This window comes from Brienomyrus brachyistius, unplaced genomic scaffold (assembly GCF_023856365.1).
Source record: "Brienomyrus brachyistius isolate T26 unplaced genomic scaffold, BBRACH_0.4 scaffold47, whole genome shotgun sequence".
Taxonomy (NCBI): Eukaryota; Metazoa; Chordata; class Actinopteri; order Osteoglossiformes; family Mormyridae; genus Brienomyrus; species Brienomyrus brachyistius.
Window position 1 is genome coordinate 1996341 of NW_026042322.1, and position 15409 is coordinate 2011749.

Below are 15409 nucleotides of genomic sequence, written 5' to 3' on the forward strand. Positions count from 1 at the left end.
TAGTGACATATCGGTTTGCCGCGGGCTAAACCACACCTGGGTTCTTCCCCAGTCGCTGCCGATGGAGCGTTAGTGAGCCAGGCCGTCACTCGCTAGCTCGTTCTCCTCCATGCACGGGCACCTCGGAGGTGCTGCTACTCACGAACCAATCAGGGGGAGCGGCCCAGGGAGCAACAAGGAGATCCCCTCGCACGCCAACCTGAGCGCCATCACCTCTCGGGGAAGGGAATCCATAAGCGTGTGGAGTTCTCGATTTTTTTAATTTCATGTTCTGACACTGGGAGACAAACAGGAAGGGACTCGAGCTTCCTGCCTGTGAAAAATAAAGAAAAAAAAAATTGCTACCATTTTCTTATAGTGTTCCAGAGAAGAGAGAGAGAGAACCAGGACCAGCCGGCAGGTTTCAGCAAGTCGAGACTCCACGTTTCCAAAAGTCACAAATAAATCGTGCCAGTCTCTGTTATTGGCAGCCATAATTGAGCTGGAAACGCGAACCTCCTCTGGGAGGAGCTCACTCCGGCTGTGGGGCTTGGCTCCTGCCTCAGGACATCTTCTCCTCCAGGAGGGCCCTCACCAGCAAGGGGTCGGCACGCCCCTTGGTCTGCTTCATCACCCGGCCGATCAGCTTGTTCAAGACATTCCTGTTCCCACCCTTGATAGCCTGTACCTGCAGGGACAAAGCAGAACATGGGCTACATCCTCACAGTGTTTTCCGTGTGTGTGTGTGTGTGTGTGTGTGTGTGTGTGTGTGTGTGTGTGCGTACACTCATACATGCAGTCATGTATATATTACATTGTGGGGACCAAATGTCCTCACAATGTGATAGAGGCCTGTTATTTTGATGTGGTAGGGACCATTTTCTGAATTCCCACAAGGGGAAACTCAATTTTATAGAAATTCGTGACTGCAACTAAAATAATTAAAAATGCCAAAAGTCTCGAATTTTGTTTGGTTACTTATGGTTAAGGTTAGGGCTGGGTAGAGGGTTAAGGTCGTCATTGTTGGGATTAGGGTTTTGCTCATAGAAATGAATGGATGGTCCATGTGTGTGTGTAGGTGGCACAGAGACCTTCCCTGCACCACCGAGTGGCACACAAATAGATCTCGAATTCCTCCACTGTTACACAACCACGGTCCTCCTCTTAAAATAGTACCATTGTTATTACCAGGCAGCAGAGATTCTCCTTCCCCTGAGAGATGCACGCTTCTGAGACAGGCCCCATCTCCACGCAGAGAGAACTCCCCCAGACCCGGTGGGGTGTTTTGCCCCAAGCCGTGTTTTCAGCCAGAACCCCCACGACGAGGCTCACCTCCTCCGGGTGCGAGTCGATGACACTCTGGCAGATCCGCTCGATCTCACCGCGGTCCCTCATCGCTCCCAGATCCTGCTGCTCCACGATCTGCTCCGCGCTCCTCCCCGTCCCCTTCCACAACTCCTGGAACACCTAGACACACAGCTAGAGCATTAACTGTGCTGCCCCCGTTTCCCAGCTCCTTCCATGATGCAGTTATCATGGTGCAACTCCTCTTCAGAACAGCAGGGGGCAGTGAGGGAAATTAACTTCCACTGACTCAAGATGACTGCATACCTCCATGGACAAATGCAGGCAGCACATTCCTGGCTGATTATTCCCCATTACCGGCTGTAATTTAGCCCAAAATGCCATTAAAACTGATTCCTTAATTTTGATAATATGAGCTCAGCTTTGCACATCATGACAATGTCTATTACAGCTGTGGTTTTATGGCAGCTGAAATTACAAGAAAAATTTCATAATATGTAGAAATCGTTTGTTTGCTCTTGCTCTGAGCTTGAAGCGACAAACAGCGAATCCGGGTCCAGCTCACCAGCTTGGCGGCCGGCGAAGAGATGAGTCCCGCCTCCAGAAGGTCCAGCAGCTCTGCCAACGCATGCGGCGAGATGGGACTGAAAGCCAGAAGGGCCCCCGAGAGATCATTACACAGCCCTACCACTAGGGGGGGCCGCCCAAAAGGATTGGGACAGACGCACCAAGAACAGCGTTTCCCAATACACAACAGCACACAGATGACATAAAACAGCAAAATGACTAAAACACAATCTGCTTCTCATCTCAGCTTCCTGGCTTGGGAGTTACCCGGAGAGGACTAGCTAGATATCAGCGTTTCACGCTAAATTAAACTGAATATAAAAACCGCTAAACCACACAGCTCTGCTGGAATGGAGTGAACGAAAGGTATAAACGCAGGACAAAGCAAGGTTTTATCGCGAGATCAGAAGACGGAGGCTGAATACCACCCCATCGCCCCCCGGAAAGTCTTCACGGCAGTGGTGGGCGGGGCTAACCTCTGGGCCGTGCTCAGGCAGCGCTGCTTCAACTGGCCCAGCAGGTCCTTCAGCACCCAGCCAATCACCTTCCTCGGCTCCGCTCTGGTCCGCTGGACCACAGACACAAAATAGTCCACCAGGCCGTCTTCATTCTGGGAGGGGGGAGGGCACAGATGTAACGCCAGTGAACATCTGCTCTGGGGAGACACAGGCGACCGAGACAGATCTACACAGACCCTAGAGAGTCCCATTACTGGCCATTAAACTGCATACTCCTCAGGCCTTAATTGCATGTACTTCATTTAGTACGTCACTGCCTCACTACTGATTATCGCACTCTCTCACCGTACTACAGAGGCTGTTTGTGCGAAGAGGGATTTTAGGGTTGCCCTTTAATAGTGGCTTATTTGTACACCATGTGGCTAATATGTTTCACTGCCCACTGCACTCCACACTGCAAAAGGGAGAATGCAGGGGCGGGGCAAGAGCTGAAACCTGACTGGCCCACTGGAATGCCCATCATTCATGGGTCCAAAACCCCTATGAAAACTGGTCAGTCTTATGTTCCCCCGAATTACAAAAAACAAAAAAAATAAATATCGCTCCCATCTATAGGGGCTCGTGTTTTGTCGAAACATTTAAAGCTATGCATAATTACTGGATAAAACTGCCTTGACTGCATTATTAAACACATATATAGCAAACCCCTCCTCGGCTGTCTAGACCCACGGGGCTCCGCTCACCACCAGCGTGAAGCTGTGCTCAGGCAGGATGCCGTAGGTCTTCACCAGCCTCTCCCTGGTCACCCTGGGCAGCTCCGGCAGCTGCCTCCGGATCTGGTCGATTAGGATCACCTGCGTAGGGTCTGCATCCATGGGGGCCGTCTGCTGGTCATACAGCAGCAGTGGGGGAAGGTTGGGCTCCGGCATGAACCTTCAGAGATGGGGGCGTGATGTGTCACCGGCTGGGAGTACCGATACTACTGACAATACTAAGGTACCACCGACACGCTCAGAAGTGCATGTCCATGTCCCCCCACCCATCATGTTCCAACTGATGTCTATTCATCAGTACCCATCTATTTTTCAACCTCTCCATCTCCTGGACTAATGCAATAGTGCCCCCCCCCCAAGCTACGCAGAACGGTTGAAAAAGACAGTGCTTACCTGTAGTCCTGGAGACCTTCTTTGTCCCGCATGGGGATGGTCTGGCTGCAATCAATCAGGATGACAGCAAAATAAACAAACAAGCAAATAAACAAACTCTTGCCACACATAGATGACAGCACATCCCCCCCGCCATAGATATTGAGATAGCCCCAGGCTGGCAGGAAACGTGACAGCGAGATGATGGACCCCCCCCCAGGTGACGCAATGGATTGAGACGCATCGGCGACGGTCTACTCCCACTGCCCCCCAGGGAACATTTGTACTTAGGTTCAACATGAGAGCAACACGCCATCCCCCCCCCATCCCGGGCTCACACAACCCCCTGGGGTGAAGCCAGCCAATAAACTCAACAGAAAAAAAGCAGCTACAGGAAAACAACAATGACCTGGTGGCTTTATGAAATAATCAATCTCAGAAGGAGAGGAATCACCAGACTATCTGCAGAATTCACTGTTTTATTTATTTAATTGTATTATTACATTCTGACCTTTGGAGTACAAACGGACCTCCCTCCCGTCCGGAAATCCTGCTACTTATACAGCCGCAGGTCCCTTCTGGACGAACGGCTGGCTTTATCCAACACCCCAGCGCGTAACAGCATTTACTCACGGCCTTATTCGGTCTGATTTGCAGGCGGACTCAATCGTGACGCCGATAACGGCGAGCACCACTGGTTCAATTCCCGAATATGAATATACAGCGCAGCGCAGTGCGCATCATCTACTACGCTGTATTAGAAAGGAAGGCAGTAAAGCAAGACGTGTTTTGGTCCCTGGGAAATATCCGTGGGAGCGCAGAAATCCAATTTTCCAGAACAACAACAAAACACACCGCGGGCAGAGCAGCGAAAAGTGACAGCCGCCGGCGGCTCCGTTCTGAAGCGACGATACAGATCCTGTGAAAAAAAAAATGTTTGGCTTCCTCCAGATCAGCACTGCAGGACAGAACAAACGGTTAACACCAAACAAACCGGAAGATTCTACCCAGGGAGATGAGAGTGGCGCACACGCAGGCCCGCTCGGCCCTGCATTTCTCCGAGGCTTTTTTGCTTCCTCTCACAAACTTGAGAACCTTCCGGCAAACGCCCCCAGCTGATCTCCATGTAATCAGCTCCGACAGCTGGGTAGAGCGTGCGTATGAAACGGGGAGATGGGGAACCGGGACTCCGCCTCCACCCAAGCTCACCCCGACTTGAAATCGAAGGCTCTCGTCTCGTTCACCACGGTCCCGCCGCTCTCCACGGCGGCCATCTGTCTCTGGAGCTCGTAGTCTGTGAGGAACATCTCAGATTCAGCGTCGCCGCCAACGGAATCACAGAACAGCTGCCGGGCCAGAACTGCCGACCCGGCCTCCGGTTTAAACTGCTATGACATGGAGCTAAACTTTAATCCGTTACCCTCCAGGTGGACGCTGGCCAAAAACGGAATCTAAAGTAACTCAAAAAAGTAGGCCGCGTCAATTTAGTAATTTGACAGAATTCATATTGCTCTAAAGTCTACTCAGGCCACATTAAAAAAAATGAAATAACAACAGTACACAAATGTAAATAAACCTCGTAACGGCCCTCATGAGGAGACTCAGTCTCTCATCACTGCATCGGGGACCTTTCAGGGCACCAAGGGGGCTGTCGGATCCCGCTGAATTTTCTGCGATTATCTGTGCCTCGCAGTTAAATCTCAGGCGCATTCATTGCGGCACACGCATAGGGACAGGGGAAGAAGGCCCCGTGATCCCGCCCACTGAGACGGCGTGACCACCGTTCCTTGCCACCCCTGGGGGGATCCCTAGAAATCGTAACTGGGATTATGCTCCTCACTCAGGCTCCAGTTAGCAGTCGGCTTATAGGCCGCACGCTCACCGATGGCTCGGGCCAGGAAGCGGGCGCTGTTGATGTTCTTCACCTCGGTCCGCACGCCAAGCGGTTCGCCGGGCCGGTGTACGGAGACATTGGCATCCACCCTCAGCTGGCCCTCTACGTGCGGAAAGGGGAAGGGGGGTGGCAGACGCTGGCAACAAATATCCTCTGCGATGCACAATAACCCTTAAAGACGGGATCTCGTTCGGCGCATTCTTCTTGTCCATGTGCCGTGGCGCCCCCTGCTGGTAAACCTACCCGACATGTTGCCCTGGCAGGTGCCCAGCGCCTGCAGGATGAGCTGCAGCTCCCGCACGGCCGCCGCAGCCTCCTCGCCGCAGCACATGTCAGGCTCCATGACCAGCTCCATCAAACCGATGCCTGCGGGGACGCAGTGCGGCCTTTAGACACACATTCACATACAAACAGCTCACTGCAGGGAAGCAAGCAGACAGACAGGCACGCCCTCCCTCAATGTCAGACAGACAGGAAGACAGAGTCAGACAGACAGAATGGCAGTCACACAGAGCTCACAGCTCATTGCAAGCAGACAGACAGACCAGAAGACAGACACGGACAATCAGGCAAGCCCTCCCTCAATGTTAGACAGACTCAACGTCAGACAGACAAGCCCTCAATGTCAGACAGACAGGAAGACAGACAGACAGAAACACAGAGACAGCTCGCTACAGGCTGTCAGCGTCACACCTCAGACAGACAGCTCAAAGCAGGCTCAAGCTATCAAACCTCAACCAGACAAAGATAGCCAGACAGACAGACACCCAAACACACATAGTCCATATTACAGCCCACACGGCTGACACTGTCGAAAATCACATGCGCACACACTTTCCCATCAAACACCATTCCTTGACTAAATACCTTAACTTCATACTCAACATAGTTTTGTAAACAATGCTACAGGGCAAAGCACAAACACAGTTCACGGCAGCGCACACATGGCGCAGGTGCGGCACTTGCTCTCTGAGCTCAGCACCAGGCCCTCACGAACACTCTCCCCCCTACGGCGGGATCCAGCACCTCCAGGGCAACATGCTAGCTACCTGAAGGGGGCGCTGTGGGAGGAGCTCAGTGACGCACCTGCTCTGTTGAGGTCTATGAGCGTCTGGCTCCGGTGTCCGTCCCGCAGGCTCTTCCCACTGTCCTGCTCCAGCTGGATCTGCTTGATCCTCACGCTCCTCTCCATCTCCATCACGTGCTTTTGGCTGCCGTCCACCGGCACGACATAGGAGAGCCGCCCATCCACCGCGATGGGCAGCCGCTGCTGGGTGATCTGGTAGCCAGCCTGGAGCACAGCGGCCGGGGCGAGGGGGGGGGGGGTGGTCGGGTGGGTGTCATCAAGAGCTCACCCCCCACCTTAGCAATTAATTATAAACCCCCTCCAGTCCCAGCGCTGAAATAACCATGCATTTCCACAGACTCTGCCTCTCTCTATAATTGCATCATTGAACGCTAATAACACGTTACGCCGACAGCACATTGCTCAAAACACGTCAAAACACACCAGTCGAAGGCGGGGGTGGGGGGAGTGGGGAGCACAAGCTACCTACAAGTAGTAATTAACCCACTGCTAAAATATTGATACTTCACGCCAGGCTCCGAATCACACAAGCAGCATAAATATTTCATTCCTTCAGATTTGCGGGAGCCTCTCCATACAGGCAGCACGTCGGACACGTTTCCATGGTAACCGGAGCCAGGCACAACTAAACATCCATCACAGACACTGGCGCTACGCAGGGACAAAATAAAAAACGAGCACGAAAGTAATACACCGCTACCATCTGCGTGTCATACCTGATCAACGATTAATCACGCATACGTGCAAGAGCAAAACACGGATCGCGGCACGAGAAGCAGGAATTCAGCTATCGGGTGGCGGGAATAACTTCATCTTAAAAGGTTCTTTAATTAAGATTTCCCAGGCAATTACTTTTTGTTTATTCCTGAATCTGCTTTGGCAAATGACCTTCTGTCACACAAAATACAAATGTAACAAACGATCATCCCGGCAACAGGTCAGAAATATACGTTACTCATCTGTGCATCTTAGCGACGCACCGAAACTTTGGCCTGCACCGATAACTGCTAACTGTTTTTGCGTGATATTACCGATAACGATAATCGGCTAATCTCTGAACTCCACAAATCTGTTGTGAAACTGACATCACTGACGTTACTTCTTAAGATCCCATTAATGTGTGCAGCAGCCAGATTATATAACGCAGGCAGTGATACGTCAGCAAAGCAGACTTGAGAGATTGCAGCAAAGTGCTAAGTGGCGAGTGAGTCGACGAAATCCCTCGTCCTCCATTACAGAAAACGGACGATAGTCCGATGCAATCATCTCCATTATCGTAGCAGTTATATCTATAGCTCTGGTACTGCTGACTTTTAATATTGATAAAGTCCAAACATCAAACAGCAATATCAACCGAGAATGACACTGATGACTAATGCCAGTGTCTAGATTTTTAACAAAGATCAACCGATACTGATATGTTAACTGATATATATTGCGCATCTCTAATCATTCAATCCATCCATCCATCACTTCTTCTACAGAAAAATCATGAAAAGATCAACACAAACACCACAAATAAAACAAAAGTAGCCCAGCCTTTATGGCTTCTTATAACCTCGAGGGTGTTATGTAACTATGTAACCCCACATCTGATAACAGACCTATGCAATTGGCCTACAAGCAGCATCACCTGAAATTAAATGTCTGGCCAACTGGGAGGAGTAACACCCACAAAAAAACTGAACCCCAGAAAAATTGCTGAGGGTCCCTCATAACGAAACTTTGTTTCGGTGGCCCTGATAAACAGAAAGACTGAACGTACGACATTTTATATAAGTATTTACAGTGGTGTCACTCACTGGCCAGAGTCGACGTTGACAAATCCTACTTTCATGCCATGTGAGAACAAACAAACAAAACGAACAAACAAACCAAAGTTGGACATCCTGAAACCTGCAGAGCAGCATAGGCATGTGACGCAACGCTTGGCAACCCGAAAGACAACGAAAACAACAACGGGGCCAGTAACTCTCCGGTACTTTCAGAACAAACACTCCAATAAAAAGAAGTGCACTCCTGCCATGCTACAATAAACCCGGCAGCAAAATGCCCTTACATAGATGGGGGGGAAGGAACATAAGCCCTCTCATTGGCTAGCAACAGAAGATCCTCATAGGATCCTCAAAGTGTCAATCATGTGGTGGGCGGGCTATACAAGCATCAACAGTTGCTAGGTAAAGAGATCCGACCATCAGCATATTGATGCAGTCAGTTCCATATGAGACAAGGAGTCTTCTTAAGCTTTAATTAACCATCAAAAATATGAAGAAAAAAAACTTACACAGCCATAACTGGATAACTAGTTATTAAAAGGGACAGATACATATGTAAAATATAAGACCTGCTCAAGAGCCGGTCATTAAAAAGAAAAATTCTTGTCCTTAATCCCCTTACGTTACCTTTCATACTCTTCTGGCATATCAATTAGCTGTGACATAACAGCTTATCCTGCACAGAGCTCAGATTACCCCTAAGCTTGGGGGGACAGGACAGTGAACCATCCAACCATTCTGTCACGGTCCCAGTTCCCTGCTTAATATCGCCTCCACTAAACTAGACTTTTAATGGATTTAAGGGAACTGGTTTCTCCTTCGTCTCTGTCGACAGCAGAGATGCGGATTATGAGGATCTATCTGTTCAGAGCGACTTGGCGTGCGAATTCAATTACAGCCCCGTAAACCTACACGAGGATGGATGGAGACGCGTATTTCTGAGAAACCGGAGCTTTTAAATAAACCTTCATTCGTAATGTATGTATGACTCACTGGAAGATCTGCATAGAAATAGTGCTTGCGGTCAAACAGCGACTTCTTGTTGATGGTGCAGTCGAGGGCGAGGCCTGTCATGACAGCAGCCTCCACACATCTTCTGTTGAGCACCTGTAGGGATGAGAGACTGTTATTCCAGCACTGAAAGATCACAGTGGTCATTCACTGCAACAGCTGAACCAACCGAGCCACATATCAGACTTGGAAAAACATAAACTGACCATCATGAGATGCTGTAATGGAAGACTGGACAGGAAACTCTTCTTCTACAGCCCGTTTCTCGTATACAGCTGTGGTCAGACGTTTACATTCACTCTTCAGGGGCATGAATGTCATATTAATTCAGGGCTTTTAATTTTTTATTTGAATCGTTCTTTTTCCCAGGGTGGATTGATTATGCAACATCTTCAATGATTTTTTTAAAGCAAGAATTGGGTGCAAAAGTTTTAATTTGTTTTGGACTTTCTGCAATCCGTACAGAGTCAAAATTATACCCAAACTGTGTCCCAGATATCACAGCTGAAAGGAAATTGGTTAGGATGTTCAGGAACAACCCAGGAACCACTAAGGCTCAAGGCTGCCCTGAAGTGGAACCTGCTGGTCACTGTCATCGCCTTGGACTGAGAGGGTGCCGACCAAGAGAGAAGCCCCTGTTCCAAACTCAGCACCTGATTGAAGCTCGACTGAAATTTGCAGCTGCCCACATGGACAAACCAAATGCCTACTGGAGAAAAGTTTTATGGTCAGACGAGACAAAGACTGAGCTATTTGGCCACGATCATAAAAGGTATGTTCTGAGGAGTGAAGGTGAGGCCTTCAAACTTAAGGACGCTGTACCAACTGTCAAGCATGATGGTGGCGGCATCATGCCCTGGGGCTGTTTTGCTGCCAGTGGTACTGGTGCACTGCACAAAATGGATGGAATAATGAAGAAGGGTTACCACCTCCAAATTCTTTAACTTCACCTCAAATCACAAGAACATATGAAATTTACAAACGAGAGGAGGCCATTCGGCCCATCAAGCTCATTTGGAGAGAACCTAACTAATAGCTCAGAGGTGTTAAAATCTTATCTAGCTCTGATTTAAAGGAACCCAGGGTTTTAGCTTGCGCTACACTAGCAGGAAGACTATTCCATACTCTAACTACACGCTGTGTAAAGAAGTGCTTCCTCAAATTCATTTTAAAATGTTCTCCCGCTAATTTCCACTTATGGCCACGAGTTCTAGTATTTAAACTAATATTGAAGTAGGCATTTGGCTGAACAGCATCCAGACCTGTTAGAATCTTATACACCTGGATCATGTCCCCCCTTAGTCTCCTTTGCTCGAGGCTGAACAGATTCAGCTCAGCTAACCTCTCCTCATCAGACATTCCTCTAAGACCAGGAATCAGTCTTGTAGCGCTACGTTGCACCTTTTCCAAGGCAGCGATGTCCTTCTTAAGGTATGGTGACCAAACCTGCACACAATATTCTAGGTGGGGTCTTACCAAGGAATTATATAATCGTAGCATCACCTCCTTTGACTTAAACTCCACACACCTAGAGATGTAACCCAACATCCTATTGGCCTTTTTCATTGCTTCCTCACACTGGTGAGAGTGGGACATGGAAGCATCAACGTTCACACCGAGGTCTTTCTCGTAATCAGCTACCTTTATTTCAGTGGAACCCATAAAATATCTTTATATTTCTGCTCCCTGCATGGATTATTTCACATTGATCCATGTTAAATTTCATCTGCCAGGTACCAGCCCAGTCGCTAATTAAATCAAGATCCTGTTGCAGCCTCTGTGTTGCTAGTTCAATATCTGCTACACCACCCACCTCTGTGTCATCGGTGCCCACAAAAAGCTTCTGGTCGAGGTGCGACTCGCTAAGGGACATTTAACCAAATATATGCATACACCCACTCTAATATTTGAGCCTGTATGTATAATTTTGACCTTGTGTGGATTGCAGAAAATCCACAATAAATTCAAACTTGTGCACCCAATTCTTGCTTTTAAAAATCATTGAAGATGTATGTTATATAATCATCCACCCTGGAAAAAGAATGGTTCAAATAAATCATTAAAAGCCCAAAATTAACATGACATTCATGCCCCTGATGAGTGAATGTAAACAACTGTATGTCACAATGACCACAATTGTATGTCATGTCAGCACTGCTGTGGGGGCGCTGGGCAGCCGGGGGGGGTTCTAGCATTCTCACCCCATTTAGACAGTCCGTACCACACAATAAGAATACAACAGAAAAGAAATACTTTTTTAAACCTTGTGGGAAATTCTCTTTTCGCTTCACCCATCTTGCCTTCCATACAGGTGAGAGCAAGCTTGGGGGGTCACAGCGCAGGGCCAGCCGCCTTGTAGTTCTACTGAAGTGGGGCTTGAACCAGCGACCTTCTGATCACACGCATAGAGGCTTAGCCCTCTGAGCCACACGCTGCCCTCTAATATCTATTACATCAACCTTGCTGTGTCCCCATCAAGTGCGGTAGGTTAACTGTCAGGAAAGGCACTAAATAAAAATAATGTGAGGTCTATGTGGAAAAGTGCATCAAAATGTCAGTTCATATGATTGATACAGGCACGCCAACAGACCACACTCAGTGACAGTTCGCACTCGCTCACAGAAGTAACGCCTTTGCTTCGGAAGACACACCACAGCTATCATGTCTCTGGAAACATCACAAGGCAAAAAAATGCAGTGCAACTCACTGGTAGTGTCCCGGGCAGTGAAGCGTCAAAGAAGGACACCAAGGAGTTGGGCGGAGAGGAGAAGCGGACCTGGGAGCCGGAGAAGAGCTTGGTGCTGGCATGGATCTGTGCGTGGATCTCAAGACCGACAACGCCAACGAGCTCCTGGCTAAGGCTGGGGACGCAGAGACAGCGCAATCCGTCACCATTCCATTATGAGAGAAGTAATATAGTATTAACGACACAAAAACAACAACTAATAAAATACATTTCATGTCATACTTTATCGCTGATATTGACAGCAATATAAGAGCAGAAAACGTATAAAACAGTACCTAGTACAAATAAAATACGAATGTTATCGTACGTTTTCGAAAAATGTCTTGGGTTAGGTGAGATTGGATTGCAGGCGTCGATTTATTGTTATACTGGCAAACAGCCTGCCGGCAGAACTATCAGTAAAATGCAGACATCACAAACATTTGCGAAGAATGACAGATACCACGTCGACTCGGGCATCTATTAACCGTAGGCTCTCCTGCTGCATGGTGCTTTTGGGGTTAAATACCTACCTTCTCTTCACTTGTGCTTTGGTGTTCCGACAGGCTGACGCTCCTAGCCTCCTAGTACATATATGACAACTGGATATTAAACTCTTCGATCGTGCCGTCCTTTTAACACTAACATTGCGAACCACAGCGAGCACTCCCACCAAGGAGGCCGCCATTGTCGTCTTCGCATTGCATTATGGGAAATGAAGTCAAATAACCTCTTTCCTGATGGCTGGTTGAAGCTGAGCGTAATACAAGTACCATAAGTCGAAGCAGTCAGCGTAAAGGTACGGAAACAGTATTTTATATCCGGAACTTGCGGGCTACTTCCTTCGCGAAAACCCCGATCGTGGCGGCAATTTGGAAGGTGGACGCGTGTCTTGGAGCTTTTGAGATTTTATTTGAAAGCATTTGTGCTCTGTCTAAAATTGCTTGATCGGCGGAGATGTCTGAGCACGGGGAGATGAACGGCGATGCAAATGGAGTGGCTGCCGGACAGTGCAACGGTGGTGCGGCGGGGAGCCCGGGAGCGGCCCACCATCGGTTTACTTTCAGCGAGAAGCCCAGCATGGATGACATTCGCAGGCTCCAGGCGGAGTTCACGGACGAGAGAGACTGGAACCAGTTCCATCAACCCAGGAACCTGCTGCTCGCCCTGATCGGGGAGGTGGGAGAGGTGGCGGAGCTGTTCCAGTGGCGGGGCGAGACGGCGGAGGGACTGCCGGACTGGAACGTTGCGGAGCGGGAGCAGCTGGAGCACGAACTGAGCGACGTGCTCATCTACCTGCTGGAGCTGGCCGAGAAGTGCCATGTGGACCTGCCGCAGGCCGTGCTCCGCAAGATGGCCCTGAACCGTCTCAAGTACCCGGTCAGCAAGGCGTTCGGGTCGGCCAAGAAGTACACGGAGTTCAAGGACTGAGCAGCTGCCCCTGGGGCGTCGTGTCTGGGTCGCATCTGACTTGTACATCAAGTTCGTGCGTCCAGTATCATACGCTGCTATCCAGCGGATTATTTTATTTTGGATATTTTGTTTTGCTTTTAGCATCACTGAACAACCTGGACGGTTTAAAATCAATTCCCCCAATTTTAGGATAGTTTTATTTGTGCCAGGTTGGCATAATCGGGGCAGGGATTGTTTACATATTGTATTTTCAGCAGTTGCTGTTTTGGTCTAGATCTTGGTCTGAATTGTTACTCTCTGAACCTGAACTACCCACCTCTGCTGTATATAGTTCAGCATGTCCAATTTGTTGCATCAGCTGTCCCTCCAAACTGACCCCTGCATTGTAATTTGGTTGTGACCATTAAACGCCCTCGATACTAGCTGCAGTGCCTCCTTGCATTTCTTTGTATTGTGACAGTAAATCGAGTGTATAAAGGTCATTTCAGGCACCGATAAAACTGTGCTGCATGGGGGATCTGGTGTGATTTTTATTGTTCTTTAGGAACTATTTAAGTTTGCTCCCTCAAGCTGCAAAAAAATGATTAATTGAAAGGGGAAGAAGTAAGACCTGGGGGAAATCAATCCTGTTAATTTGTACGGATGCGTTTGAATTCATATTTTGTGAGATAATCAACACCTATTGCGAGCTTGGGCTTTTGGGCTGTCGGAATGGCATTTTCCCGTGTACTCTTGGGAGAAATGTGGCCGATTACGATTTCCTTCATGCTACAATACTTTAAAATAAATCCTCCCCCCCTGGTGGAGTGCTGTCCAGTCACCACCTGAGGTGTGTGTGTGATTACGGATGAGGAGTTTTTGATCGGTAGCTCAGCAGACTGGATGGGGCTTGTGCAGAGAGGCGTATTGTAAGACGGGGTGATATTATGGGAGAAACAATCTGTTCCAGCCAGAGGAAGATGGCTTTGGGGAGAACCTGTCATTATTTATTTTTTTTATATAAATGTTTAAGTTATTTCCACTCTTTTTTTGGGGGTCTTCATTTTGCCAAAATGTGGCAGTGTCTGCACATTAAGTCAAGGCAGCCTCTGGCCCAATGGGTGTCTGCCAATGAACCAGCTCACGTATCCAATCAGAGACATATACAGAACTGCTAGGAGGTATACCACATACCGGCACTTGCCGTTACTGCTAACGGCGCCATATGCTTGGGTTTATGACAAACTGTCTATGCCAACGGTTTTAAACACTAATTTGGTGAGGCTCTTACAGTGCAGTAATGTTTAAAATATACAAAATTTGAACTATACATGCATTTCCAGAAGGCATCTCTCATGTAAATTGAGAGCCCTTGATACTGTGAAGCACAAACTTTGCGTATTACTCGAAAGTCGATGCTGAGTGAAAGCTAGTGATTGGGGAAAAGTTTCGCAACCCCGCAGTGGGTGGGACCGTTGCACTCTTACAGTAACCGATTGGCCGAGCCTCCTCGCTATCCTTCACTTGATTGGGTGCCATTGGGTCGAATCAGATGATGACTGATGGCACACAGTTATCCCAGACACGGTGAGCTTCAAAGTTCCTTTTCTATGGCCGTAGATTTGGGTATGGATGGTAGGTGTGTGTCCCTATCAGTATTGGGTGTACCGTGTCTGTTTAGGGGGGTGGGGGGTGCAGGGCTGATTTGGATCCTATCGATGCAGAAATCAAACTACTCTGTTACAACACATTATGTAATAACACCGCATTATGTAATAACTCGACAAAATGTAACCAATTTTCACCCAATTATGTAATAGCACCCACATTTTGTAATAACCCACCACATTTTCTAATAGCTTGAAAGCAATATGTAATACATTTCCTTGCATTTCGTAAAAATAATTACATATGACAGCAGTTATTACAAAATGTGAGAGTTGCACTTTTTACTCATGAAAATGTAACACTGTGCATTACGTAATGAACAACGAAGATGGATGTCTTCCTTGACACTTTGTCAAGTTATTACGTAATGCGGCATTATTACATAATGCGTTGTAACACCCCT

At 48.3% G+C, this 15409-nt stretch overlaps 2 protein-coding genes across 3 annotated transcripts; one reads left to right on the forward strand and one right to left on the reverse strand.

The window, feature by feature from the left end:
* Positions 1–241: 241 nt before the first annotated feature.
* Positions 242–12665, reverse strand: gatb (glutamyl-tRNA(Gln) amidotransferase, subunit B). 2 transcript variants are annotated; one of them, XM_048999716.1, is made up of 13 exons: positions 12480–12665; positions 11929–12082; positions 9204–9317; positions 6435–6639; positions 5592–5714; positions 5337–5450; positions 4664–4748; positions 3476–3520; positions 3053–3242; positions 2328–2461; positions 1850–1928; positions 1312–1446; positions 242–667 (listed from the first exon to the last, which is right to left on the reverse strand). In XM_048999716.1, exons 1-13 carry the CDS (start codon positions 12632–12634, stop codon positions 542–544), a joined length of 1659 nt encoding a protein of 552 aa, XP_048855673.1. In that variant the 5' UTR covers positions 12635–12665; the 3' UTR covers positions 242–541. The 2 variants fall into 2 exon arrangements, with proteins under 2 accessions (XP_048855673.1, XP_048855674.1); XM_048999717.1 differs by lacking the exons at positions 9204–9317; positions 11929–12082; positions 12480–12665 and adding an exon at positions 8238–9197.
* A 69-nt stretch (positions 12666–12734) lies between these two features.
* Positions 12735–13781, forward strand: dctpp1 (dCTP pyrophosphatase 1). The gene has a single exon (XM_048999718.1). The coding sequence runs from the start codon at positions 12904–12906 to the stop codon at positions 13375–13377; it is 474 nt and encodes a 157-aa protein (XP_048855675.1). The 5' UTR covers positions 12735–12903; the 3' UTR covers positions 13378–13781.
* Positions 13782–15409: the final 1628 nt, after the last annotated feature.